The 26,360-nt window shown below is 38.7% G+C and overlaps 1 protein-coding gene across 6 annotated transcripts in view; it reads left to right on the top strand.

Annotated features, from left to right (window-relative positions):
• The first annotated feature begins 1,235 nt into the window (after positions 1–1,235).
• ARFIP1 (ARF interacting protein 1) overlaps positions 1,236–26,360 on the top strand; it is a 39,486-nt gene continuing 14,361 nt past the window's right edge. The window contains exons 1-7 of one of the 6 annotated variants that reach the window (XM_072336320.1): positions 1,270–1,391; positions 5,237–5,316; positions 7,962–8,063; positions 16,477–16,591; positions 19,214–19,285; positions 20,783–20,892; positions 25,587–25,808. In XM_072336320.1, coding sequence (XP_072192421.1) covers positions 5,239–5,316; positions 7,962–8,063; positions 16,477–16,591; positions 19,214–19,285; positions 20,783–20,892; positions 25,587–25,808 — 699 coding nt within the window. In that variant the 5' untranslated portion in view covers positions 1,270–1,391; positions 5,237–5,238. Of the gene's footprint in view, positions 1,392–5,236; positions 5,317–7,961; positions 8,064–16,476; positions 16,592–19,213; positions 19,310–20,782; positions 20,893–25,586; positions 25,809–26,360 lie in introns of those variants that run through there. The other 5 variants (XM_072336319.1, XM_072336324.1, XM_072336321.1 and 2 more) reach the window with 5 other exon arrangements.

Below are 26,360 nucleotides of genomic sequence, written 5' to 3'. Positions count from 1 at the left end.
GAAACGTTTTGTAGAATCACAGAATGGCTTGGGTTGGAAGGGACATCAAAGCCCACCCAGTCTCATGCCCTTTCCATGGGTAGGGCTGTTCCTCACCAGCTCAGGCTGCTCAGGGCCCCATCCTTGAGAGCCTTGAGAGCCTCCAGGGATGGGACACCCCTAAACTTCTCCCTAAACTTGCCTTTAGCAGGAGAAATTATACAGTTTGAGATTTTTGGCTACAGTGTGATTATATTATGTTGAAACACATACATGAAGAAATGCAAGTGCACTGTGATTTACCAAACTTCAAACCTGATTAATGCCAACAGCACCTGTGTTAATGATATCTTCAACAGTCAACTGTGTCGGTGGACTGAACCCCATAGAAAAGCCTCCAAGTTATGTAGGGCTGCACAAGTATGAAGACTAGCTTAGGTGTTTGATCATCAAGTATAGTAAATACAGTAACAGTTAAATACATCTTGAATGCAGATACTGAAGCTGACTTTTTTCCCCATTATTGAGTGCAGTAATACATGGCACTGTATAGAAGGGCCTGTATCAAATCTAAGCATCAAAAAGGCTGAGAGGGAGAAGAACAGCTTTCCCTGTTGACCCCTTCAAAGAACAAGCAGAGGTGTATTTGTCTTTTGGTGCTTTGATAAATGCTTGTGCCACTGGTGCATATCCACAAGTGAACAGCTTTAAGAACAAAAAGCTGCTAAATGTCTGCTGCTCGTCACTCCAGAATAAATCAGGCTAGAATTCCTGAACAGAGACAAGGCGAATTCATTTTAAAAAGCCCACAGTTCTCAGAACTCGGGCGTGCATTTTTCCTGTTACTCAGTGCTTTTAAGTATCAAAAGCATCAAGCTCATTTATTGCTGTGACACTGTAGGTGAAAGCAAAGACAACAGGGAGATTAGCGAGGTGAGGGAGCGCTCATCTCTTTCTAAGAAGGAATTCTCAGTAGGCACCAGCTTGCTCTCCGGGCACCAAACAACTCAATGAACTGCTTCTGCCCTGCTGTACCTCCTACAGTTACCACATTCAAGATTCAAGTAATTTCTTCTTTCCCCCAACCACCACAGTTTATGACTTTTGGCCGAAAACTTCAGCTCACGGTCCTTTTTCATCATTTTAAATGATTCCCCCCCCCGCCGTTGCTCTGGAGACGGCGTGGCTCGTGAGCGACCATAGACACGCCCGCCGCAGCCTAGAGAGGCACTACCCATGGCCTGTTCCTCCGCCGGGCCGCCGTATTTCCGGCCAGGTACTTCCGGTTGCTGCTGATCCCGGAGGAGGAGGGAGGCAGCCACAGCGGGGGCTGTGCCGCCCGGCCCAGCGCGGCCTCCTCCGCTCTCCTCCGCCCCGTGACGCCCCCGGGGTGGCAGCGGCGCCGCCGGCAGGTGAGGGCCAGGCCGGACCGGGGCCGTGACGGGCTCTGGGCCTCGTTTTGGGGCAGGGCCGGGCCGCGCCCGCCGGCCTACGCATCTCACTGCTGTCCCTGCGGGAGGGCCGCCGCGCCCGCGGCCTCTTCCTGGCCACTCCGCAGGGCCTGGGTGCGTGGTGCAGGCCCGGAGGTGGCGGCGGTCGGGCGGACTGCCTGCCTCCACAGTGCTGGCGGGGCAGCGTGCGGGGCCGTGCCTGGGACAGGTGGGGTTCAGAAGGGAGCTGGGAGCCTCGCAGGAGAAGAGAGTGCTGGGTGCTGCGTGCACGTCGTGCTCCTTGGACGTGTTCTGCGCCCAGGCAGTTGGGGCTGCAAGTGTGCCCGTGTGTCCCTTACAGCTGACTGGCTGTTCTCGAGTCACTGGCAAAACATGGGAAGAGTATGGTGTTGTCTGACGAGCGGGTGTTGCACCGTGTGTTGTGCACAAGCTGTACGTAGTTCTGATGGTGCTCGGGTTATGTCTCTGAGGTTCTGTTTTTCCATAGCCTTCATTGCCTTCTCTGACTTCGGTGCAGTGTCATTGTCTGACATGTTCTTTCTGTGCTTGGTGATACTGCTAACAAGGATCTGTCATCAGCTTTATCCCTGTGTCCATGTGCTAAGAGAGGTAACAGAAATGTTCTTCTGCCATGCTGGGAACTGTGATGTGTGGTCAGAGCAACTCCAAATTGAGTAGCTGTCTGATTCATTTATATATCTCTTATATACGTGTGCATATGCAGCTAGAATGTGAGACACTGATTACTGCAGAGGAATATTAGATAAGAAGAATGGGACTTTGAGACATTATGTTGATCAGAGGGTTCTCTCTGTTTTGATATAAGTTCAGACCATCATAGGAACCCATGCCTTAGCTGATCTGGAGTGGAGCACAGCCTGACCTAGAGCAGGCAGTGTGTAAGCTGCTTGCAGTCCCCAGTCTGCATCTCCACAGTGTTCTGTAACTCTCAGGTATCACTAGCTCTTGGAGGAGGAGCAGAAGTGGGACTGTGGGAGTGAAAGGGGGAAACTGTGTTATGGTTGCAGCAGAAAGTGTTTACTGCATTCGTAATTCTTTAAAATAAACTAAACTAACTAATCTTGACAAGAATTAGTGGTGATATTCTTAGTTGTGAATTGAAAGTAAGGCAATATGCTTGGCTTTTTTATTTTTCATCTGTCCTTGCATTTTCTGTAGTGTTTCAGAAACTTATTCCACTAGATGCAGAGCCAGTAATAAGACAGTAAGTGCAGCAAGCTTTATTGGGATAGAAGGCATCTTGCTTTCATCTTACTGGCAATTCATTTATTAATAAATAAATGTAAGTGAAGGAGCCAATGCATCCAGCTTAGGAAAGCAAATGTAATTGTTGAGAATCCTGTGGTGCTCATTTCTGAGACCATAGGAGTTACTAATTAAGTAACATAAACTGCATTAAGAATAATGTCCTTTTTCAAATTTGGTCTATTGCTGATAACATGCTTTGTTAATACTCACACTTAATCCATAATTGTGCTCCTATAACTGCTAATTATAATTGGTTACATGCTCTGAAGGATGCCTGGGGTGTTGGTTTTAAGCTCTCCTGTTGTTAACTTTTCCCAGTTGAAGAAATGATATGTTAAGATTTCGGTTTTGTGCCATTCTGGGATGCTCAGTGTGGTTGCTGGAATTCCAAAGCACGTGTTTAGTGCACATGTTGTGCCTGTGTCTTGGGCTTGTTACTGCCACCCAGTCTCTTTCAAGGCAAACAATGCTCATCTTTCAGTGCTCTCCATAGCTACAGGGACAACTTCCGCCAGCAGAGAGAGGTGATGCAAATTGCTGTTTGCTTTGGGCAGGCTCATTCACTTACTTGGAACTAGGGGTTTTAATTTGCTTCTTGCAAAGCAAGTTTTTCATTTCTTGTAATTTTTGAAGTAAATGTTTAAAATTTAAACCTGAGTTTTGTTTGTGCAGTCTTGGACTCTGGTGGGTGATGTGAGTATTATGGCTTTGAGTTGTTTTTTTCCTCACAGCTCTGCGCTCTGTGTTTGCAAGCTGCTCTCACTGTTTGCCTCCTGTTATTGCAGAGTCGAGGTGAGCAGCTCAGTGATGTTTGCAGCAACACTTGGCTGTGAATGAAACCTCACACAGAAAAGTGATAAACGGACAGAATCATACGTTGCTCTGATAGAGGGAGTCAGAAGGGTTCTGTGCATAACCGAAAACTCCAGCTATTTCAGTAACTTTTTGGTCATATATGGACAAAAAAAGAGAAAGATTTGAGTATGTATTAGCTATAGGTCAGAGGAGAGGGAATGTGGACAGTTTGGATGACTGTGCTTTACATCTTCTAGCTCTGCTGAGGGGGTTCTGGCACATTTCATGGCTCAGTCATCTGAACTCTTCTTTCTGCCTAAGCAGTGAGATAGCAGACACTTTTTATGCTACTCTGAGCATGATGGTAAAAGATGGCTTGCTGTGTTGTGCAAGTTCTGAGTGCTTCCAGGAAAGCAATGCTACATAAATTGGGGGAAGGAGTGTAGCACAGCAAATGAATTTAAAAAACTTTAAATATCTTTTTGTTTTTACACAGTATCTCTGCATGGATTTGTGAGGTTTATGCCCCCAGGTTACATTCTTGAGATTATCGAGACTTTTCTTGCTACATATCACATTCAATCATCTTAAATAGCCAGCTCTGCTCTATGGCTTTTCATACGAGCAATTTAGTTTCTTCCTGATTGATTTGATAGGAAGCTTGTATTAGTATGTAGGAGGGAAATCCAGCCTCATTCAGTGGTAGCCCTGAGTGAATTGCAGCCTTTCTGGAGTTCTCTTATTTAATCTTCTTGTTTTTACAAAGTCAAGTGTGAGGTTATCCAGTGTAACAGGAGCTAGATGGCTCAGTTTCTCAGCCTCTTTGTCCTTATTTTAGTTCCCCTGTCACATAGGATGCTTACCTTGCAAATTATTTGTCATAATTAGTATGTTTTACACCTTGGAAAACTGAAATAGGATATGAATAGTGATCATTTGCAGGTTTTTTTGGTCTGGTGCATGACTAAATCCGTACAGAGTGGTGCAAAGCTCACTAAACTTCAGTCATGTGGGATTATAGTGAGTACTGACAGTCTGTTTAATTTATAATGACAGGTTGTCTCCTCCTTGCAAAGCACTGAGGGAGTTGTGGTATCACCTGTCCTTCCTAGCCATGTGAAACCAAATTTGGGTCACGTACGTAAAATAAGCAAGAAACGTAGATGCCTTTCAAAATCGTGCTACTCACTGAGCTGGTTTCTGGTGTATGTGTTCAGTGTTACTGGATTTCTTTCTCTCTGTAGGTGAGGTGTTTCTTTTAAACAGGATAATACAATTGTGATGTCTCCTCCCAAATTAGTAAGCTGTTTGGTCTGTTATGCCTAGATTCCAGTGATTTAAGATCAACATAAACTCACATAGTGTAGGTATGCCTCGTGTCTTAGCAAAATCTAACAAAACAGTGTGCTTTGTAATGGTAGGATGCAATTGGTGTATTGTTGCAGATGAAAGTAAATATTAGCTGAAAAACTTTGGCTTGCTGGGTTTTAGGTTGCAAGCTCAGTGTTCTGTGCAGGGAAGATGTCTTTGGTCGTGGGTGCTTATACTGGCTAGACTATAGTCATTGTCTTAGTTGGACTTCAGTGACCTACAGACCTGGTCCACCTCAAAGAAGGAGGTTTCTTTTTGCTTTCGCATAGCTTGCAGAAGTTACTTCTTCAAGTTTGCTTCAATTTCTTGAAGGCTCAACGTGCAGCTCCTTTCATGTCAGTTAACACGTGGCAACCCTATTGTATTTTCAGGTATGTCAGAACACAGGAATGAATCCACTGCACTTGATGAAATTCATCCAGCTGGAGAAGAGGTCCAGTCTGACTCTGAGGTGACTGAATGATACCTGTGTTAGTCTCCTATCTGCCCATCCCAGCAATGGTTTTGGGCTGCTAGGAAAGGTTGATTCATGTGGCACAGGGAAGTTATTGTGGGGATACAAGTTTGTGAGTAATCTTGAATGAGAGGGTTTGATTTTGAGGCAGTGGAGGAAGTACAGCTAACTGACAAGAAAGGATTACTGCAAGCAGCAGTCTGACACTGTGTTGCAGGGTTTGCTTCACCAGCTGAATAGGTTTAGGCAGCATATAGTATAAAATGTGTAAGTGCAGCAAAAAGAAAGGATTAGTACTTCAAGGCAGGAGTTCTTGTGCAACATTGCTATGACAAGGCATTGTGTTTGCTGCTGGAGCAGAGGATCTGGGCTGCTTTAGCTTTCTTTTTCTTGGGATCAGCTACAGTTTGCACCTCCATTGGGAACAAACTGTTGAAGTTTCCAATTGTCTATAGACAGTTTGGGAAGCTGCTTCACAAAAATAGAGGGTAGATGTTTCCTTGGCTGCTCTAGAGTAAGAATAGTAAATACTAGTTATTTCATTCGTTTATTCATCAGGACAAATGTAGGAACCTCACTAGATATACTTAAGACTCTTCCCGCATACCGTTAAATTTCTGAGGATGCAGTTATATTATTTACAGCTTAAATGGGCTGTGGGCTACCCTTGCTGAAGGGACACTTTGTTCAGTAATCATACTCATTGTTTTAATAGAAATACTATTTTGAGTATGGTTTCATCTTCTCACTGATCAGTAAGCTTACTGTGACTGAGGTTGCAGGAAGTTGCATTCATAAGGGGAATGATCTCTGGTTGTGGCAATAACCTATACGTAGAGCACGTGTTTTGAGATACTGTTCTCCTGTAGCTGTTCACTTGGGCTGTGGCAGAAAGCAATTCTTCAGATTCTCTGTACTTTCTTATTCCATTATTGCCTCCTTTGTTTTGTAGCTACAAGTATTGGAACTGCGCAACTGGTGCTCCAAAATCACATCAGTTTTGGAGAACTGATGGGAGTGGAAAAATTCCTCACCCCCTTTTTGAGCATAGGTCACTTTCTTTCAACGTGGGTTGTTTCCACAGTCTTGTTTGCTGAACAAACACACATGAACAAACACAAAGAAGTAGGGGAATAAGGAAAGCTGGTGTCACAGCAAAGAATTAGGGGTAACAGGCACAAAAAAGGGAGTCCTCAGAACCTCCATCTAAATCAGTGAGGGAAATAATCACATTCCACCCCACAGCTGTAGTCAGTTTGACTTAGCTTTTGTGAAGTGGTGGCATGGTCACCTTTTGCTTTCATGTTATAATTAGTACATTTAGCATAAGTTACTGCTACTGATGATGTACTAATTTATATGTTTTGGGTGGTCAGAGCTGGACCACTCGTTTTAGCACGTTAGGCTTTCGTGAATGCTCATGTTAGGGTTAGAATCACAGCTTTGCTATTGGTGATCATTCAAGAGGAGTTTCTCACATGTGACATGGTTCATCTCTTCTGTATCACAATGAACAGTGATTAGAGTGCTTGTCCATTGTTTCAGATATGTTTGAGTGGCTGGTAGAGGTTGTCACATTGTAATAATTTTCTCACCAATGTGAGATTCATTCTGACGGGGGTGGGCCATAAACTTGATATAGAATTGTTGTAACTATATGATGCAACTGGAGCTGATAAAGTCGCATCCCATAGTTTTAGTAAATTTGTAGACATGCACTCAAGTATTTGTGTCTACAGCAAAGGTGTCTACAGATACAACATCACAAAAGCTTTTCATGCGAACATCCTTCATAAGTGGTTTTAGAGGTTGCATCAGGATATGTTTCAATAACAGGTGATTTGTTTACGTCCAAGACTAATGTCTTGTGCTTTGACGATGTTACTCTTAGTAATGAATGCTGTCTGTTTCTTCTGAGAGTCTTTTCTAGATTTTACTCTGGGTTATTATTTGAATGCCGTGGTTACACTGCTGCTTCTGCTCTTCATAAAACAGCAGCATCTTGTGCCTAACTTCGGCTCTGGAATTGCGTTGGAGCTTTCAAGTTCTGGTTTTTGCGTTTCACTGTAGATTTACTGCCGTTGGCCGAGTCAGAGTTGTATGACAACAGTTGGGTCAGAAGGTGGCGCTACATTATGAGAAAAGGGAAAAGCAAGTTAAACAACTTGAAGGCTTGGAACCATCACTTGTATTTTTCTTACAAACAAGTACATTTATTGCTTTTTTAATTTTTTTTCCTCCTACCTAATACTTCTTGTTTATTGTTAACCAGTACAGCTTCATTTATCCAAGCTTGCCTGTGTTGTAGTTGGAGCAGCATTAACTACTCCAAGAATCAAGTGTGCGTATGGGAAAATTAGGTTTGTGCGTGGCCCTACATCTTGTTTGTCTATGCCTCACCTCTCCCATCACACCCTGGTGTTTCTTATTAGATCTTGAAGCTTTGTGCTGCTTCTGAGATGTGCTAGTATACTGATGTGATTTGGGTTTGTGATGAAATGAATGTACGCAGACCTGGTATATCAGAGCATTACCAAAAAGGAAATGTCAGCTGTTACAAGATGTAAACATCGAATATTCTAGTATAAATCACTCAGTGTATTGTGGAGCCAACACTAACCTTTTTCTTCTGGTAACAATAGGAAGGTGCAATGGCTCAAGAGTCTCCCAAAAATTCAGCAGCCGAAATTCCTGTGACGAGCAATGGACAGCTGGAAGATTCTCATGAGCACAGCTTTAACAGGGTAAGAGCTTTTCCTTAGTGTCTAACAAGGTACTGTTATCAGAAATGCTGAAGTTAGAATGCAGTGCATAGCATACTTCACCTGACGTAGTTTTCTCAAGTTTTTTGATATTTTACATTATTAAATGTTAATCTTGTTGGCAAGAATAATAAAGAAGTTCTGCCAGGAGTGCATACGGGTCACATGCAAAGTCAGGAGTATGTACTTGTATGTTATTGACTCTTAAGTCCTGAGGATATTGATTTTCAATCCTTGACAGTTTTACTAAAACAGAAAAGCAAGCACCTTTAAAATACTGAAGTCCTGTGAAGTCCTAAAATAATTTTTATAAGCAAGTCTCATATTGTCCAAGGCAAACTACTTCTAAGAGAGGTTAAGTTAGGAGGTAACACAACTGAAAGTAAAGATGGTCACTTTCTCATGTGAAGCTGTAAATAGGGGAGAAGTAATTTTTGCATACTTAACCTCGAAAATTACTGCTGTATTGTTGTTATTAGATGGTAAGTATTACATTTTGTCGTAGTTGTAGCATGTGGAAAAATTTTACCTCATAATCTGTCTGTGTGATCTGTGTTATCCTTATTGTATTCTACTGTTTGTTGTTTTGTTTCACTGCCCAGCAGAGGGTGCTGTGCTACAGCTTAGGGAATTTGGTGTTGGTCCTGTTTGCATTCGTTTTGTTTTTCAGTTGTAGATCTGAATAATTAACTTATCTTCATATTTGCTATCTGTCAATACATAGATTTTGAGGAAATCTCTAAGCTCTAACAATTCTGTACTGACCTGCAATACGGAATTATTTCTAAGAGAAATGCTGAACGCAGTTTGGACTTTTTGTTCTGTCCTATTGAACTACTGATTAGAGGGCAGGAAAAATAATTCCTTAAGTTTAAGAAGAAGTCGCATGTGCAACTGGAGCATACTTCCTGATCACGTGTAATTAAACAAAGTTAAAACTAAATTTTGATTAGAATCTGCCGATGTTCTACGTGGGACAGCTGAAATACACCTTGAAGTGTTAGTAGATATAGGTTCACTTGGGAATAGAGAAGCAGATGTACTGTTTTTAAGCTTCACAACTTTGATACTGATAAGATTTGACTGCTGTCTCAAAGCTATCTGTCCTTTACCTCATAATGGCTTCTTAGGAGTCACGTGTTCAATAATTTTTTAGTACTTATAGTAAATGGAAATTGTACTCTTACTGACTTGGTCACAGCATTTGTTCATTCCAAATATAATTCCCATTTTCTGTGGAAAGTTGAGATGTTAGAGGAGTTTTTGTCTATGGCTGCATAGTATAGTTGAGGTAGATTCTTGCAGGCGTGTTATGCATTTTTGTGGCTTGGAGTTAAATCTGTTCTGAAACTCCTACTAAACTAAAAAATGGATCAAGTATTTGGTTGAGTCAAAGAAGATTTACACTGTACAAATTTGAGTGTGTTTTCTGCTCTAGTTTTTTCAATACGTTTTCATATTTACATATTTTTTCATACTGGAATCAGTGGAGATGTCTTGTACAAGTTAACACCTGCATGCATGACCTAAACTCAGAATATGTGATAACTGGGGCTGCTTATAAGCAAAACAAAGAAAACAATCTTCTTGAAATTAGTACCTATCTGTTTACTGATCTCTTAGTTTCAAATTCTAATATTAAGCTTCCATTCATCTTTGTGTTTATTATTTTTGATGATTAATGCTACACTTTCTTTTTTTTGTTGCCAGTTTTTTCAGTAATTTTTTGGTGCTAACCTAAGGCAATATTCTGCACCACAGTATTTCTATGCCAAGTTTTCAGGGGTCTTTTTCGTGTTAACCTGTAGAAAGGACAGGCCAAGCACTTGCTTTTTAGGAGGTCAGTTAAGAATGGAGCAACGTGCCGTTATCATGAAGTTGTGCCCTTAGCGCAGTGCTCATTAAGTGTGTGACCACAGTGGATTTTGGCCACTCAAACTCAACTGTACATTGTACAATTCAGATGTAAATAAAAAACCCCATATTTTATCCTGTATTTCTATTTGCTCTTCTACTGCTGCTTTGCCATGAACACTTGACTAGCTTTGATTTTATGTTTTTTTGGTAGATTGAGTCAAGCTGTAGCTATACCGTGTGCTTTTCAGGGTTCTGTGCTTATAAAGATTGACTTTAGACTCACAGCCTTTTTAGCAACATCATCAGACCTCATCCGTAAGCCACTCGGGCATGACACTTTTGACTCAGTGTGGTATTTGTACGTACTGAAGCGTGACAGATATTTCATTTTGCTAGACAACATAATACAAATGTATTTATTTTGAAGTGGCAAGAAGAGTTGCTTGTTCTTTGGAAGAAAAATGTGACTAGTTGTGCAGAACATCAGACAGAACAGATTGTTGTAGTGACATTGCAGGAAGAAGCATATTAGTCCCATTCTTGTGGAAATGTTAAAGCACTACTTGATGCTTCTTCAGTAAATTGTAGCTTCCATATGTTTAAGAATCAAAAGAATATTTGCAAGGTAATTTGAGTGTTTGCTTAACTGTAAAAATCTCATTCAGAAATATGCTGCTGCATACCCTATCTAGTTTGTAATAGTAAGGGGTGCCTAAGGAATTCTGACAAGTTTTGTCCTGCCTCTATGGTAAATGGGATTTTTTTTCTAACTAATAAAGCTTGTAACTTCAGTTGTCATTGGATAAAATGTCTAATGTTTCATTACGGGAAGGTTTGATCTTGTGCTTTTCAGCTCTCCAAGCTCTACTGAACTTTAGTTAAGCTTTAAAGACGAGACATGATGTTTAGAAGTGTTTGCTGATATTTGGGTGTTTTTTAGTCTGTGTTAATAACAGAGAACTTCAGTGATTACTAATTAAGCATGTTTTTCTTGCTACAAGAAAACTCAAAAAAAACCCAAACAAACAACTTGTTGGTTGCTATTTTTCAATGATTTAATTTCACTTATCCGTGACTTGTAGAACGAAGTTTTCTTCCCATGGAATTTTAATTGCAGTTAGAATAGTAGTGACTTTAATGTTGCTGAGGGGATAAGGAGTGAGAAAGTATATTATTCCTTATTGAATAACATGCTATGTGATGTGGAAGCTGCATAGGAATAGCCTAAAAAGCCCTGTTCATTTGGTCTGCCTGTAAAGGTATTCAAACAGCCATAAGCTACTTATTATGCTTGTATGAGATCTGTAGTTCTGAAGTCTGCATCTCTGAAATTTTCATCTCAGTATTTCTTTTTGCTTTCTGTGTTGCAGATCTCTTCTTCTGTCTCTTTTTCCCCTCCTACGGGGACAAAACATTGTTAAATATGTATATAATACTTGTAATTAACTTTGGGAAGAAAAATAAAACTTAATTGTTAGTCTTCCATCTGTTATATTTCAAGTACAAAATAAACTTTGGGATTCAGTGAATCTGAGTGCAAATATTCAGTATCTTGTTCTGTAATTTTATTAGGTTTCCAGGTAATGCAAATAGCTAAGGTTAATTCATTTTGTCTTTTCTCATCCAACACTCTCCCAGCCCCCCTCTCATGTTCTACCTAAAGCATTCTAGTTCTGTTTCTTAGGTTTTGCTGTATTGACTGGTGTCTCTAGAACTTAACTAATGCAATTATAGTTTAATTCACACTGGTTTTAGTACTCAGATCTACATGTCAGTTATAGAAAACTGCTTTTGAAATGAAACCAGTTCAGTCTGCTTGTTTGTTGCCAAGCAGTCTGCTTCATACTGTCTTAACAGTAATTATGAATGTGAACGATGTGAGTACAAGTGAAATAAATATAAAAGCAGATTGTAATATGGCATTAGGTAAGCCGAAAGGATTGTGACAGGCAAAACTTACCTTCTGTGTCAAGAGGAATCTACATGTAAGAGAATAGAAGAAATATCAGTCCACGTTTCCAGCTTCTTTAAAGTAGAACAAAGTATTACACATAAAAGTAAATGCCAGGAGAGCTGTAATTCCTATTGATATATGAAGATCTAGGGGATTCTTGGAAGATAGAAATTGAGTGATGTAGTGAGACAAGGGGTAGAGGAAAATGTAGGATAAGGAGCCTTGCTAGCACATCCATTAGGGCTGTAAGTGAGAGTTCAGAGCCATGCATCTTACTAGATGGATGTTTTGTCTACTCACTGAAGTTTAAATTAAAATAATCTTTAAAACTTTAAACTGAAGTTTACTTTATGACACATTACAAGTCTTTCCCAAAGGTAAATTTAATGTTTTATTAAAAACATCATTGATAATTTGAAAAATAAATGAGCATACAATGGTTCCTAGTTCTGGTTGCTTAACTTTGAATGGGCTTCTCAGATTAGCAAGTTAATGTGTTGGTCTTTTTAGAAATTGCAAGTAATAAGGGTACCTAAAGCGATGAATTCTGAAAGCATTGTTAGTGGTAAGCCAACAATGATACTTGGTCTTCTGTTAATAATGACTGATATCATTGTGCATGCCATTTGTGCCGCAGAAATTCTACCTGGTGGAGAAACAATACTGTTTTGATATCTTTCTCACTTCGTTTTGATTTTGCATGTAGAACATGGATGGGAAATGTCTTTTTGAAAATAAGTCCTGTAGCTCAGACAACATCTCCTTCCTTCCACACATTCTCTGTGATTTCTTTGATGTGTCTGCTGTATCAAAAGAACTGGTACAAGTTCATGCTAGTTGACCTGTATAATGAATTGAAGAATATCACTGTTGGATACAATTAAATAAGGCTACTCTCATTATAATAGCATAGTATAGTGATTTGAACTAGAAGTGGAGTTTTAACCAGAGATTAATGTAGTTTAAATGCTTTGTGGGTTTGCACTGACCAAACTAGACCATACGTTCACTCCTTTCAGCCATTACCATGCTGAATGGCTGAGAATGGAGTAGTTAATTCAACCTCTTGACTTCTTGGGAATATTCTAAGTTGTAGTTTTTATACTTCTAATTGTGGGTTGCAATTGCAGAGCTAGAGTATAATTGCATAAACAAATGCAGTGCTTCCTTCATCATTCTAAATTATAAAGAATTAAATCATCTCTTTCTGTGGCAATGATAATACAGTTCAGACTTGGAGTTTTGAAATGTATTGGTGAATCTTGAAGTCTAGTGACATTCAGAAGAATGTGTGAAATCACAAACTTGAAAGAAGGTTTTATGATCATCAAAATCTTCCTAATAGCTGGGAGAACAATAATTAGTCAAAACATGTTTACCTTACTGTTGAAGGAGAATCTGACTTCACTTCCTATGTTGTAACAGCAAATGTTAATGGGAAAGAGAGAGCTATTTACATTGCATACATTTACATCTTACTTTTCCAAAATATCTGTAAGCACTGTCACAGCTTCTCTTAAATGTGAAGTCTACCCAGGTAATTTTTTCCTTGCTCTAAGATGCTTCTAAATTATCCTTGAAATGATAAATTGCTTCATGAGAAGCAGATGTTTGGGTAGCCTTTTGTTTGTCTTCGTCCTTATAAAGAAGCACGGTCAGTTGCAAGAATCATATGCTAAACTGACGTTTACATGCAGAAACATGTCTCTACTGAACAAAATAAGCTGACATGTTTGTAAACAGCAAAGAGGTAGTGGATTGGTAATCACTGATGACATTGCGTAAACATCTTTCTTCAGCAAGGTGTATTTCAGCTGGTTGGCATAGGTATTAAAAGCAGGCATGAATGCAGTTCTTCACACTGAACTTCACCTTTTTTGACAGTTAAAGAAAAAATACCTTTGAACAAATGTTTGTGCATGTGTATGTACATGCATATACAGGCATATACATGTGTATAAAGAAACATGCCTAATATACCCACTGTTGTATATCATCATAGTATCATAGTATCGTGTGAGTTGGAAGGGACCTTAGAGATCATCGAGTCCAACTCCTGGGATTCGAGCCCTTCTGTGTAGCAGAGCAGCATTTCTGCCACTTGCGCCACAGGGGGGATTTGAACCCCGGGCCTCTGGTGCTGCAAGCAGCAATTCTACCACTGCGCCACTGCCACTTAATATATTTTCATGAACTGAATATTATTTTTTTATGTTGGAGAAGGATGTTTTGTAGTATTCTGAATGATTTATTTAACTGCAGTTTGTTCAGGCTGTGTTTAGCTTCGAATTAAAATTGGATAGTAGGTTTAAAAGCACTATGGTTGCTTAAGCTTAGATGTAAACTTCTGTATTTACAAAATAGGCGTTCTGTGTTTTATCTCGAAATTCAGATGATGGCTTGGATTCCTATTTTGAACATGCTTAAGCAGGTTGGCTGTCTACATTTCTTTGGCTTCAGATTTAAATATTTTTGTAAACTATACAACACATCAGGGTGCCCTTGGGGGGGAAAAAAAAGTGATGCTGTGCTCTGTTTTCTTAAATCAGCGCATCTTCCTCTCTGCTATTTGCTTATCCTTCTGCAAGCTTTTCTGCTTTCTTGTGGCTCCTGCTGGCTTGCAACATTTTGAGTTAAATGGGCTGTGAATACCAGCTGAACTAAGTTGAAGCAAAGCTTTCCATCATACCACCAACTATGTGTACTTAAATGGAGGTACCAGTGTAAGTGAACTGCAAAGACAAAGTATATATCAGGTATTGAGATCTGTTTTATTTGTGAGATCAGGTTCTGTGTAGCTACTGTATGTTTTTTGTGGTATGTGTTCTTTCCCATTTTCTTTTTGTTATTATGCTTCAGGTACAGAAACGCAGCATAATTTTTATTAAATAGCCTGTTGTATGAGTACAACTATAGGAATTGGTTACTCCAATTGCAGTAACATCCTTGGTTTCCCACATCAACAATATTTCTACTACATTGGAATTCACACTTGTAGCTTTTGCTTTTTCTTCCCCCAGGAGTTTGTCTTAAACTGAAGACAAATCAGTCTGTGGAGACATGATCCAAAGCCGCTTCTTGACATTCTGAGCCTCTAGGCTGTATCATTCTTAGGCAATAGCTTATATCTTATTTGTGGACTCAATGACTGCAGTATTACATGAAGCATACAGTGGGTTTTAAAGATGGTATTTTGTTTATAATCTTCTAATTGCAAGCATCATGACTAGTTACTGTATGTATCCAAGCAATGATATTTTTTAGAGCTGTGTATAGTTTTTGTCTACATATTTCACTATTGCATTCTGAAATATTGCATTATTGTATGTTCTATCTTTTCTTGCAAGGGGGTGTAAAAGCATATTTAACTCCAGAAAATGCCCATTTTCTGTCTCCTTGATGTGTAGTTGGTTTTGTTTTTTGTAAGTGCATTTTACCCTTTTTCTTTTGTTTCTGTAGTTGCTTTTCATTCACTTTTTACCATTAAGAATTAGTACCTTACATTGCTTTGAATGCCTGTACCTATTTTTTTAAGCACTGAGTATATTCCATAACAGTAGGAGTTTGAAGTTGAGATAGAATATGGCCAGAGCTTAAAGGGTTCCAGTGAATGGAGCTACGTCTGGTGAATGGTCACCAGTGCTGTTTCCCAGAGCTCAGATAGCACCCTCAATAACAAAATACTTTACCTTTTGCTTAGCTTTGAAGTGCCCTGAAGGCAGCTGGACTTTGTGTCTTAAGGCGTCTTCCAACCAAACTGTTCTATTGTCTTTTATCTTTTTAGAAGAATCTTAATTTCTGCCTCAGGACGGGTGTAGCCATCAAAACTTACAGGGAATTTCAGACTATTTAAAATTGATTAATTTTACAAGCAAAGAGAAGTAGGCAGCAAGGAGCATTTGTGATACAGAAAGGTGCTCAGAAGGAAGTTGTTGGAAGGAGGATGGCATCCTGGATGTTTCTGCTATGTCAGAGTTTGAAGAGATTTCATGTGCTGCTTATAGGGATTAAGGATTCTGTGATATTTAAAGATATTTCTTGCCTAGAGTTAAATAACTTGTGTCTTTGATAGTTGTTTTAAAGCTTTTGATTGTAAAACATAGTCTGTCCTTAGTCTTAGATCATTCTGTACCTCTATCAGTTTAATGGAAAGCATAATTAAATTGTTGTGGTTGTCTGGACCACAGACAGCTTCAGACCACTTAGCAGGGTGATGTAGGCCACACTTTTGGTAACTGCCACTCAAAAGGATGCATTCTGGTTGTGTTTCAATCCTAAATTCTGTTGTAACAGCTTCACATTTTCTGTAACTCTTTTTTTCTTCTTGCAAATGTCAGAAGGAAAACACATTAAATTAACCAACCAGTGTGTCTAAAATATATGCACAAGCTATGATGAGTGTTTTTAATTCAGGTTTTATTTTGCATCATAGCAGAGTGCTGTGACAATGACAAAAATGTTCCAGGCTAGAAGCAAACCCATCTGAGGACTGCTAAAACTACATTATAGTACCTTGCAGTTGCTTTTATGTTGTTTTGGTTTTTTTTTAACATTAGTATTCCATTCTATTCAAATATTTCTAAGGACTTGAAACGTTCATTACCAGCTGGACTTGGACTCTCTGAAACCAAAATAACGTCTCATGACTTTGACAGCACCAAAGAGGGAGTTGTTGAGGCAGGACCATTTCCAGGGAAAGGTAACTTACTTTTTAATCTTTCTCAGTTTATAATTCTCAGGTATATTTTATATGCCCAGAAATAACATTCTGTAACTGCTGTGAGCATTTTTATGCAGGTGTATAGACTGAGGTGTATGCCTGTGATAGCCTTATTTGTCTTTGGTAGCTGGGGTGTTAAAACAGAACTGCTGCACTTGTAGTATCTGTCAAGGGACTAATAAAAGCTTAGTGTTAAATTGGCTCACACTTGCAGGAAGGGAAGTAGTTTCCTTGAGCACCTTGAAACTGTCAAACTGAACACTTTAACAATTACACCACTTTGAAAGTCTGTTTAAGTGTCTGTACTACAAGTGTTGTACCAATTTGAAACATAACTTTTCTTTATACACTGTTCACTTACCTGGAGCAGTTGAATTAGTGAAATTCTTCTCTGCTCCCCAGTCTTTCCTTCTTTAATGTAATAGTGCGTGTAATTTAACGTATTGCTGGGAGTGATAACACCTTGGGTCTCTTCAAGTACTACATAATTAAAATACTTTCTCATATTTTTTTCAGCACAGATTCACAGTCATTTAGAGCAGGAGGACTTTAGTTGATGTTCTTTAGAACATGTTAAGTCAATTAACATTAACCTTACAAGTCAATTAAATATTAATTGGTGTTAAACAGTATGAAAAAAATGATAAACAAGTAATGTTGTTGTTTGCCGCCTGTCTAAAAACAGTAGTGCAGTGATACAGTATGTGAAAGTGATGTTTTAATGAATTACGTAGCTAGGCCAATTTCTGAATTTGAAAGGTTTGAAATGATCTCAAAGGAGCAGCTGTAAAAATAAGTCTCTTTGTAGTCACAGATTTAATTTGCGTTTTGCTTCATTTCCTGTTTTGTAAAACGTGCTTATGAAAACAGTGATTTACATGCTGTACTTTACATATATTACAAAGTAAATGCTGTGGTTTCTTTAGGACTGAAATAAGCAAACTACCTAGCTAAAAACTGGGCAGATGGCAAGCGACTCATCATTCTGGCCTTACTGCGTTCTATTTGCAACATAGCTCTTGCAAGTGCAAAGTACGTTAGACTATAAGAAAAACAATATCTTAGATGTTTGAAATCAGAATGTTATGTACACAAATAATGAGCCCTGAACATGTAATTCTGCTTTCAGATTATTTCTAATGTTCTATCCATATCAGACAGAGATATCTAACAGAAGCTTAGACTCTATAAAACTAGAGACAAAAATAGAATGATAACCCTGCTTTTAAATATTATTTATTCTGTGTAGGTGTCTTTATTAAGGCGTCATTTTTAAAGGCAGAACACAGGGAAGAAATTCTAGGATCCAAGATGTGCTGAGTATTGAAGCACGCATGGGGCTGCATTAATAGTGTCAAGTGCTAGGGATTTTTCTTTTTAACTGCTTGCCTTTGTTTGCTTGCTGAAGTGATTTAATCTTCAGGTCTGTAGTAGGATCTTGTAGCCTAACTTTTATGCCTGGATGGATCCACTTGCAGCTCTTATGTAACGTACCACAATTGAAGGTCACAACAGCAGTGTCTTTCAATCTCATTGTTTCTGTGTAACGTTTAAATGTTTTTATATCCCATGTATTAAGATGTTTTGTACCCCATGTTGATAGTGCAGTAGAATGCGTTTAAAAGGCAAAAGCTGTTTGTTGATTTAGTTACTTCCACTGGCATTTCTGCAGTTAGTGCTAGCTAAGTTCTAGTGCAAAGTGCTGAAGTTTAGACTATGTTTTTTAAACCCCCCTTTCCCCATCACACAGTGGTCACTGTCAACCCTATAAAGAATCTCAGATTTTCTCAGCAGAAGTGATAGGAGCTCCCCCTGATCCGCTGATGTCTTGTGACTGCAGAAGAAAAGCCATCTCCTTCTACTTTTTGTTCAACCTTTGAAAATTCTGTGAGATTGTCACTCTGCATTTTATGTTATACAAAAGAGTTGCAAAACTCACAGAAACCTAAAACAACTTAGGGAGCACACACAGTACAAGTCACTTGAAGGTGTGCTTGTAAAAGGAGAACAAGCAAGTACTGTAAAATTCCTCTTTTTGGGAGGGAAGTTACTCGCCTTAACAGATAATGATTCTTGTAATCATCAGGACAGGATATTGCTGAGTTCTGTGGGTGTGTATTAAGTTTAAAAGGAAAATAAAAAGGCAGGTTTAGGAGTAGATGTTGATGAAGTCTAGTTGAAATTGGCCCAGATTTCAGAGCCTGCTTTGCCCCTTGGTGCTGTGAGTATCTGTGAAACCTACCTAAAAATGAAAACGTGCCCTCATGCACAGCAGCCGTGTATAACGTTGTGTCTTGGAGTTTTCTGTTGATAGTACGGATGTTACTTACAAAGCTGCCAGTTGTATTTGGTTATTCTTTTTAAAGAAAGAAAAATTGGCATCATCACTTAGAAAATAAAATTAAATCACGAAAACTTGGAGTAGTTCACATGAACAGCTGCACCTTTTCAAAAGCATTTGTGCATCTGTGAATGCTTCTATTTAATGTGTTGCTAAAACAAATATTTCTTTGCTTTGAAAACCTATCTGTGTAAAAGTGCATGTTACCTCCTAAGGGAAAATAGTGGATTTTCATGGTTAAATGTGTGTCCCCTTTCCAGGTTCCTCAGCATCACCCAAATCAACTGTTATATCTGCCAGCAGTGCAGCAGCTAGCAGACTGGCTGGACAAGGTTGTGATTTAATTATTCCCACAGGTATCACAGCACTGAACGGATAACGCCCTTGTCTCTGCTGACACTGTACTAACTCCCCCATCTCTTCAGTCATTTGATTTACTGTTACTTGGAAGCATAATTTCTAGGGGCTTTTGGTGATCCTGGTTTCTGGATTTTAACTGTTCACTCAGTAATCTCTGCTTCCCTTTCTGTTTGCCACTTTTTGCACTGTAACATTAAAAACAAATTACTACTAACAAACAGTAACTACAGTGTGAGTAACCAAGTTCTTTTATTTTGGTTAAAGCTGAAACTCGTGGCATTCTTTTTTCACCAAATGTTCATATTTTCCTGTAAAACAGAGGATGAGGTGGCGATTTGGAATTTCTAACACCCAAGCTTGGCTTTGCCATTTGACTCATTTTGTGCCTATGGGCAAATTACTTAATATCTCTGTCTGTTTCCTTCTTTGCAAAAGGAGAAAACGCATTCTGTTACCTCATAAGGGTGTTGAGAGGATTAATTACTTAATGTTTGCACAGCATTTTGAAGACGTAAAGGGCACAGCGGTGCTTGATGTTGAAGGAGTATCTTGAGGCATCTTTGTAGATGTTTTTTCCAGTCACTTATTTACATAAATAACCAGCAGGGCTAAGGTGACTGTAAGAAACCATCAGGACTATTCAAAGCGTGCGAGAGCAGTAATACTTAAAATTGTTTACAAATATATTTAAAAAGCTGCTTTTAAAATGATAGAAGTTGGCAGTTCTTACAGTTTAGTATGCTAGGAAATGGTTTTTCAAAAATAAAACATAGCATCTGTGATGTCCCGTACTAGCTTGAAGGTACTAAGTATAGACATTGAATACATGCTCATGGACCCTAAATATTTTGATGCAGATGTTTTTTTATTGCTGTTTTCACCCTGTTGGTGCATGGAATTAAGTGTTCCTAAACCAATAAGCTAAAAAAAACAACAACCCTGAAATACATAAATAAGCTCTGCTTCCTTAACAATAGCTAAATGTGTCTTCTGGTAAGGATAACATTCATTAGAAAGAAAATCTGTTTTGTTATTTCTTTCAGTTTTATTCTGTGGCAATAATTTTTATAAGCTGATAACATTCATTTGGTGGTTTGCAGGATATAAACAAACTTTAGATTTGCTAAATCCAGGAGAATGTTCAACTTCTGGAAAGTTAAAAACGCAGATAAAGTAATGAACAGGTATCTAAAACTGTTTTGAGGTTGGTTAGTAAACTCCATGCTTTCAGGTAAGCTCCCTTCAGCTTATCACCAAGTAAAAGTACTGAGATGCACATGCTCTGTATGCTTTTTTAATGATTCTTTCTTGGATTCATCTTGAAAATGTATGTATTTATCAATGTGCTTACTTTCACCTCATTCTCCTTTTGCATGTGCAGTTGCACAAATCTTAGATACTCCTGCTATTAATCCCTTAAGCAAAACAAAAAACAAAGGCCTTAATTACTTGCTTTGTGCCTAACATAGGGGGTAGAGCTCAGCAGAAGAGTGGACCTGTTGTGTTAGCAGATGAAGTAAAGAATCCAGCAATGGAGAAGTTGGAATTGGTGAGAAAATGGAGCCTAAATACTTACAAGGTACGTGGACTTAAATTTGTGTGTCTATATATATTCTAAAGATGAGTTTGCAATTAAATCAGACTACAGGTTTTGAAGAATCGCACTGTGGTATGAAAGGAAGTCATCTGTCGTTTCAGTGAGCATAAACGAGAATGTGTATGGAAGGCTTAGTTCTCTTTGTAAGCCTGGATAAAGATACTGATATAACAAGGAAAAGAACATCATGTGTCTGATGCCCCATTCAAAATAGAGAACACGCAGATTTCAATATGTAATGCTTATGATTAAGCCATCTTGCTAATCTGATTGCTAATACAATGGAATTTTAGCTGATGGAAAATGTAGATTCACCTGACAAGGTATAAAGTTATTGACTGCAATTCTGATATTTGTTTTATATTCGTTCTATTGTTTTTCCCTGAATTCTAATTGTTGTTTCAAGTTTGTGTGTTGTACTTTTGTATGGCACTTGTGAAAGTGCTTAAAGCACACCGGTTTGCCAGAAGTGACTCTTCTTAAAATAGCCACACAGTAAGGAGCAGTTGCCAGGAAATACATTACAGTCAGCAGCTAAGGCTAATTTTGAAAAATAGCTTTCCATTGTGGATACAACTCAAATGGGAGAGATGGGGACAGCTAGATGTGCATCGGTGGGAGGTACATCAGGCCATAAAGAGGTAAAGAATCTGTTTTAAAATATTCTTCTTGTAGAACATTAGTTCCAAATCCCTTCAGTGCCTTGAATCCTGGTAAGGGCATTCTCCCCAGTGAGGATGTTGGTGTAGTTAATGTGGGCATTGCACTCACTAGAAAGGGTTTATGCTGATTGTTGTGTTAGAATCAGAAATGTGACCCTTTGTATGTACAAAAAGCATATTTTACTTGGTTAAGGACAGTATTTCAATTTGTGGACGTACAAGCTTGATTTGCTTCTCTTCAGAAAGGAGAAATGAGATGATATTTACTTTTCATTTTTTTACTAGCTGTCTCATAATAGCTAAAAGAACATTGGTCTTCAGTGAATCTTTCTCAATGACTAGAAGTCTGAAATCTTTAGAAGCACAGATCATTAATGTCTAATCATAATTTTTTTTCAAATCTATCTTTCTTCCTAAGGACTTTTTGCTTTTTGCACTTTTTGCTTTAGGTTTCTTTTTCCAGGTGTTCTTACCAATTATAGCCAGTTTTCACTCTTATTGCGAGCATCACTCCTTGCCTGCTTTGGCAGTTACATTCAGAAATCATACCTATCTTGGAAATGATGATTAAGTATGCCCCTGTATGTGTTTTGTATACCTTACAATTTTATCTCTTGTGCGTCTCTGTGAATGAGAACAGTGATAAGAGGAGGATGTAAGCTGTGTTTAAGCAACTGCTTCCCACTAGAAAATCACAGGAGCTGACACTACTGGCCTAGCCTAACGATGAATTTTCAATGACTGCTTAGGTTTCTCCCTAACCTCTCCGTGAAGAGCTGCTTCTGAGAGTCAGTCCTGAAACAGTTTGAGAGCTTGTTGATTAAAATTAGGGACCAGACCAATAAAGGGCATCTGGTGATTGGGATCCACTACAAGCCAACTGATCAAGGGGAGGCTGTTGACAAGGCCTTCTTACATCAGCTGCCGGAGGCATCATGTTTGCAGGCTTTCATCCTGATGGGGGATTTCAGCCTCCCAAATATCTGCTGGGGAAAACAACATCGTGACCTGAAAGCAATCCAAGACACTCCTGTTGTCCACTGATGACAACTTTCTGGTTCGGATACTGGATGGACTTACCTGAAATAAAGCATTTCTGGAGCTGGTCCTCGCCAACACGGAAGAGATCATTAGTGGGGTTAAGATCAGAAGCAGCGTGGGCTGCAGTAAATATGCCCTGGTCATGTTTGTGGTGGCAAGAAACATGGGTCTGGCAAAGACTGGAGTCAGGATCCTGAATTTCAAGAGAGCGAACTTGAAACTGTTTATGGAATTGGATGAGATCCCCCAGGAAACTGTCTTTAGGGACAGAGAAACAGAACAGAGCTGGCAGCACTTTACGGATGCCTTTCTGAGAGCACAAGAGCTCTCCATTCCCCAGAATAAAATCAGACAGAAATTGGGCTTATCCAGCTTGGAGAAGAGAAGGGTCTCAGGAGATCTCAGTGTGGCCTTCTAGTACTTGAAGGGAGCTTATTAGCAGCAGAGGGGCTGTCTTTTTACATGGTCCGATGGGATCGTTGGCAGCCCTGCCCGTGTAAGGGGGGATTGGAACCAGTTGATCTTTAAGTTTCAACTGTGAAGTCATTCTGTGAGTCTTCCCAATCTTCTCCCTAGTTATCATGAGTTAGGCTCAGAAGGAGTTGCTTATTTCCCATGATCTAATGGCAAGAGCTTTTTCTTTTTTTTTTTTTCCTTTGTGTAGTCTTTGGGTGAGAGAAGTTTTTTCAGTTAAGTGTTAATATGGATGCAAGTTGCAGTTCTTTGCTTTCAGTAGTTCTAATAAGTAAACTTACCTAATTTTTCAGACAACTTCTTAGGGAAGAACATACTAAATCTATTTTCTAAACCTCTGTAATAGTGGTCTGCTAATTAGAAGTGTCCAATAATGTCTTTGTTCATTCTTTAATGTGCACAGTTTAAAATAACTTCCTTCAAATTTACTTCTGCTGATCTTTTATTTGACAGAATTGATTTTCTTAATATGCTTTGGATGCCTTCTCACTTTTTAATTAGTGTAATATTATGCTGGACAGTGTTTTTGTAGGTACTTTTTTAGAACAAAGCAAAATGGAATTAATCTGAAATATTCCATTTGCTAGAGAGGGAGTATAGGAAATTGTTTATACCAGGCTACTTGTAACTAGAGTAAATGCAAATAGTAGCTAGGTGCGTCTTCATAGCTGCTCTTGTTCAGTGTTCAACTTTAGCTTTAACAGAATAGGTGGAATAAATATTTCAGATGACTAATTCTCACTAGAACTGTTGTCTTTTCAGATAGGAAAATATTCCTGTGTAATTTCTTTTTGCCCCCCCCCCCCAAAAAAAAAAAAAAAGAAAGAAAGAAAAATTTACTTTTTTAAGTTCAATTTTTTTCTTGGATTTCCATAGGTATGTGAGAATCAGCTTTTTTCTTTCTTTTTTTTTTTTTTTCTTGGAAAATAGCCAGCACTTATTTAATTTTATTTTTTGTTAAATACTTCATGAGGTTACTGAACTTGTTGCTAAGCTTTCTAATTTCTGTTGCAAACCTTGGTGTTTCTGTTGTATTCAATGATGATATGAATCATTCTCTTCAAAATTTCTGAATCTCGACAGAAAAATCTCCTAGGTTAGCTGTGTTCTTTCTCATTAATTGATTGGATCTAGTGAGATAGTTCAAATGCTCTGTACCTTCTAACCCAAAATTTATCAGTTATGGCCAGCTTGTTCAGTTAAACCTTCTTGAGTCTTTCTTTTATTTGTCTGTTAATTATAAAAAGTACTGAGAAGTTCTAACAGGTATTATTATAAGTCTGTCTGTCCCCTTTGGAAGTAAGTAAAGACTGGACTAAACCAAATTCTTTGAATTTGGAGACCCTGGAAAATCCAGTGCTGTAATGTGTTTTGGGAATGTGAATTAAGATAGGGTTGGTCTTTGTCTATGAGCAAAACTGAAATTTTGTGCTGAGGTGAAGTTGTACCTTGACTATTACTGAGCTTCATTGTAATCCTGTTTCTAGCAGTCATTCTTCAAACGTATAATTTAGTTTTTGTCTTCACAGATTAACTTGAGTTTAATGATAGCAGCAAATAATCCCTGCTTTGCAGAGGGAAATTGCATGGCTCTGCCACATTTCTGCTTTGCAAATCACTTTCATGCATCAGTCAAGGGAAGCCCAGATGGTGTGTCTTGGGAGCCTTGCTCTCAATGTTGGCCTCTGGCAGAAGAGTCACAGACAATTGGAATGTGGTAGCGATCTAAGCTGTCACAGCCATTGGCTGGTTGGTTCAGCCTTGTAAGGGCAAGACTTGCTGCTCACTGCATAAAGAAACTGCGAAGATGCCTCAGAGTGTTTCTTTTCAGACACAAGTAGAATTCCTAACAGTCAGCTCCATTTGACAGGTGTGTTAATAGTGAGAAATGCATTTTTATGTTTTACATATTAGTGAAAGTTGTAAGTCAGCTTTAAAAAACATGCTGAAGGCTGCCCTTCCATCCATCTTCTCCTCCTTCCTCTGAAAAAATAAAAAAGAGATTAAAAAATTTAGATATTCCCAGGGCCTCAATGGAAATTCCAAAAAATAACAGGGGTTATCTGGAATAGGATGGTTGGTAGACAAAGTCTAAAAGATCACGGAGCAGAAATTGTTATGCAGAACTGGTAATGTTTTCATTAATTGCCTTGAATGTTGTGGGCTAAATAATTGCTTCTTTTAACTTAATAAGATTCACTGAACCTAAAAAGAGATAAGCATTCTTTTACTTGAGAAACAATTAGTTACGCTCTTGATTTGCTAACTTGAATATTCATATTAGTAGGAGTTGAGACTTGTCCAACTGTTCTTGCTGAGTCCTGATGAACTTCTAAAGAGCGTGTTGGGTTTTTTTTTCAGTTTGTTGTGCAAACTTATATTGGGAGGGGTGGTTGTGAAAGAATTGTGTGTAATTATCTGTCCCTTGAAGCTGAAAATGGGTGTATGCTGTGATGTCTTGGATATATTTGATTCTTCATAATTTAAATTTTTTTCCAGTGTACACGTCAGATCATCTCTGAAAAACTGGGTCGTGGCTCAAGAACAGTAGATCTGGAATTGGAAGCTCAAATAGATATATTGAGAGATAACAAAAAAAAGTATGAAAATATCTTGAGACTGGCACAGACTCTGTCAACACAGCTCTTCCAGATGGTACATACCCAAAGGCAACTTGGAGACGCTTTTGCTGACCTGAGTTTGAAATCATTGGAACTTCATGTAAGACTTTTATGGTGTTTTAAAAAAATATACATGTAATGAAATGACAGAGATGAAGATAAGCCTAATTGACTTGTGCAGGGTGTATGGTAGTTAGCAGCCAGTCCTATAAACATTTGTTAACAACATTACGTGTTCTTTTTGTTTAAAAGCATCTGTAATTCATTCAAAACTGTAGGATATCACTGGAGTTATTGTAGTTCTTAAGTGTTTTTAAGTGTTTGCCTTTAGCTGATGGTTGGACTCGGCAACTGACAACCTTGCTTTGTATAGAAAATGCATTTTACTATCCCTTTTCTAATGAGATGTCAGAGTGTTCTGGAGCATTTATTCATGTCAATTACAGGATGTCTTTGGGGAAATATGCCCGGCAGTGGGTAGAGTAGGGCACATTACTTCACTTCCATGTTTAATGTGAGTAAATGATTTTTCTGTAGTAGAGTCATGCACTGAGATTTCATCTTGTAGTCTTTTTTTTTAATCATAATTATGCTGCTAATAGGACTAATTTTCCCTTCTATGTTTGGAGTTTCTGAGCAAGGGAGGCAATCT

The sequence above is a fragment of the Excalfactoria chinensis genome, chromosome 4 (assembly GCF_039878825.1).
Source record: "Excalfactoria chinensis isolate bCotChi1 chromosome 4, bCotChi1.hap2, whole genome shotgun sequence".
NCBI classification, from domain to species: Eukaryota; Metazoa; Chordata; class Aves; order Galliformes; family Phasianidae; genus Excalfactoria; species Excalfactoria chinensis.
The sequence above is the reverse complement of the archived record's forward strand: the minus strand, read 5'-3'. Positions and strand labels throughout refer to the sequence as shown.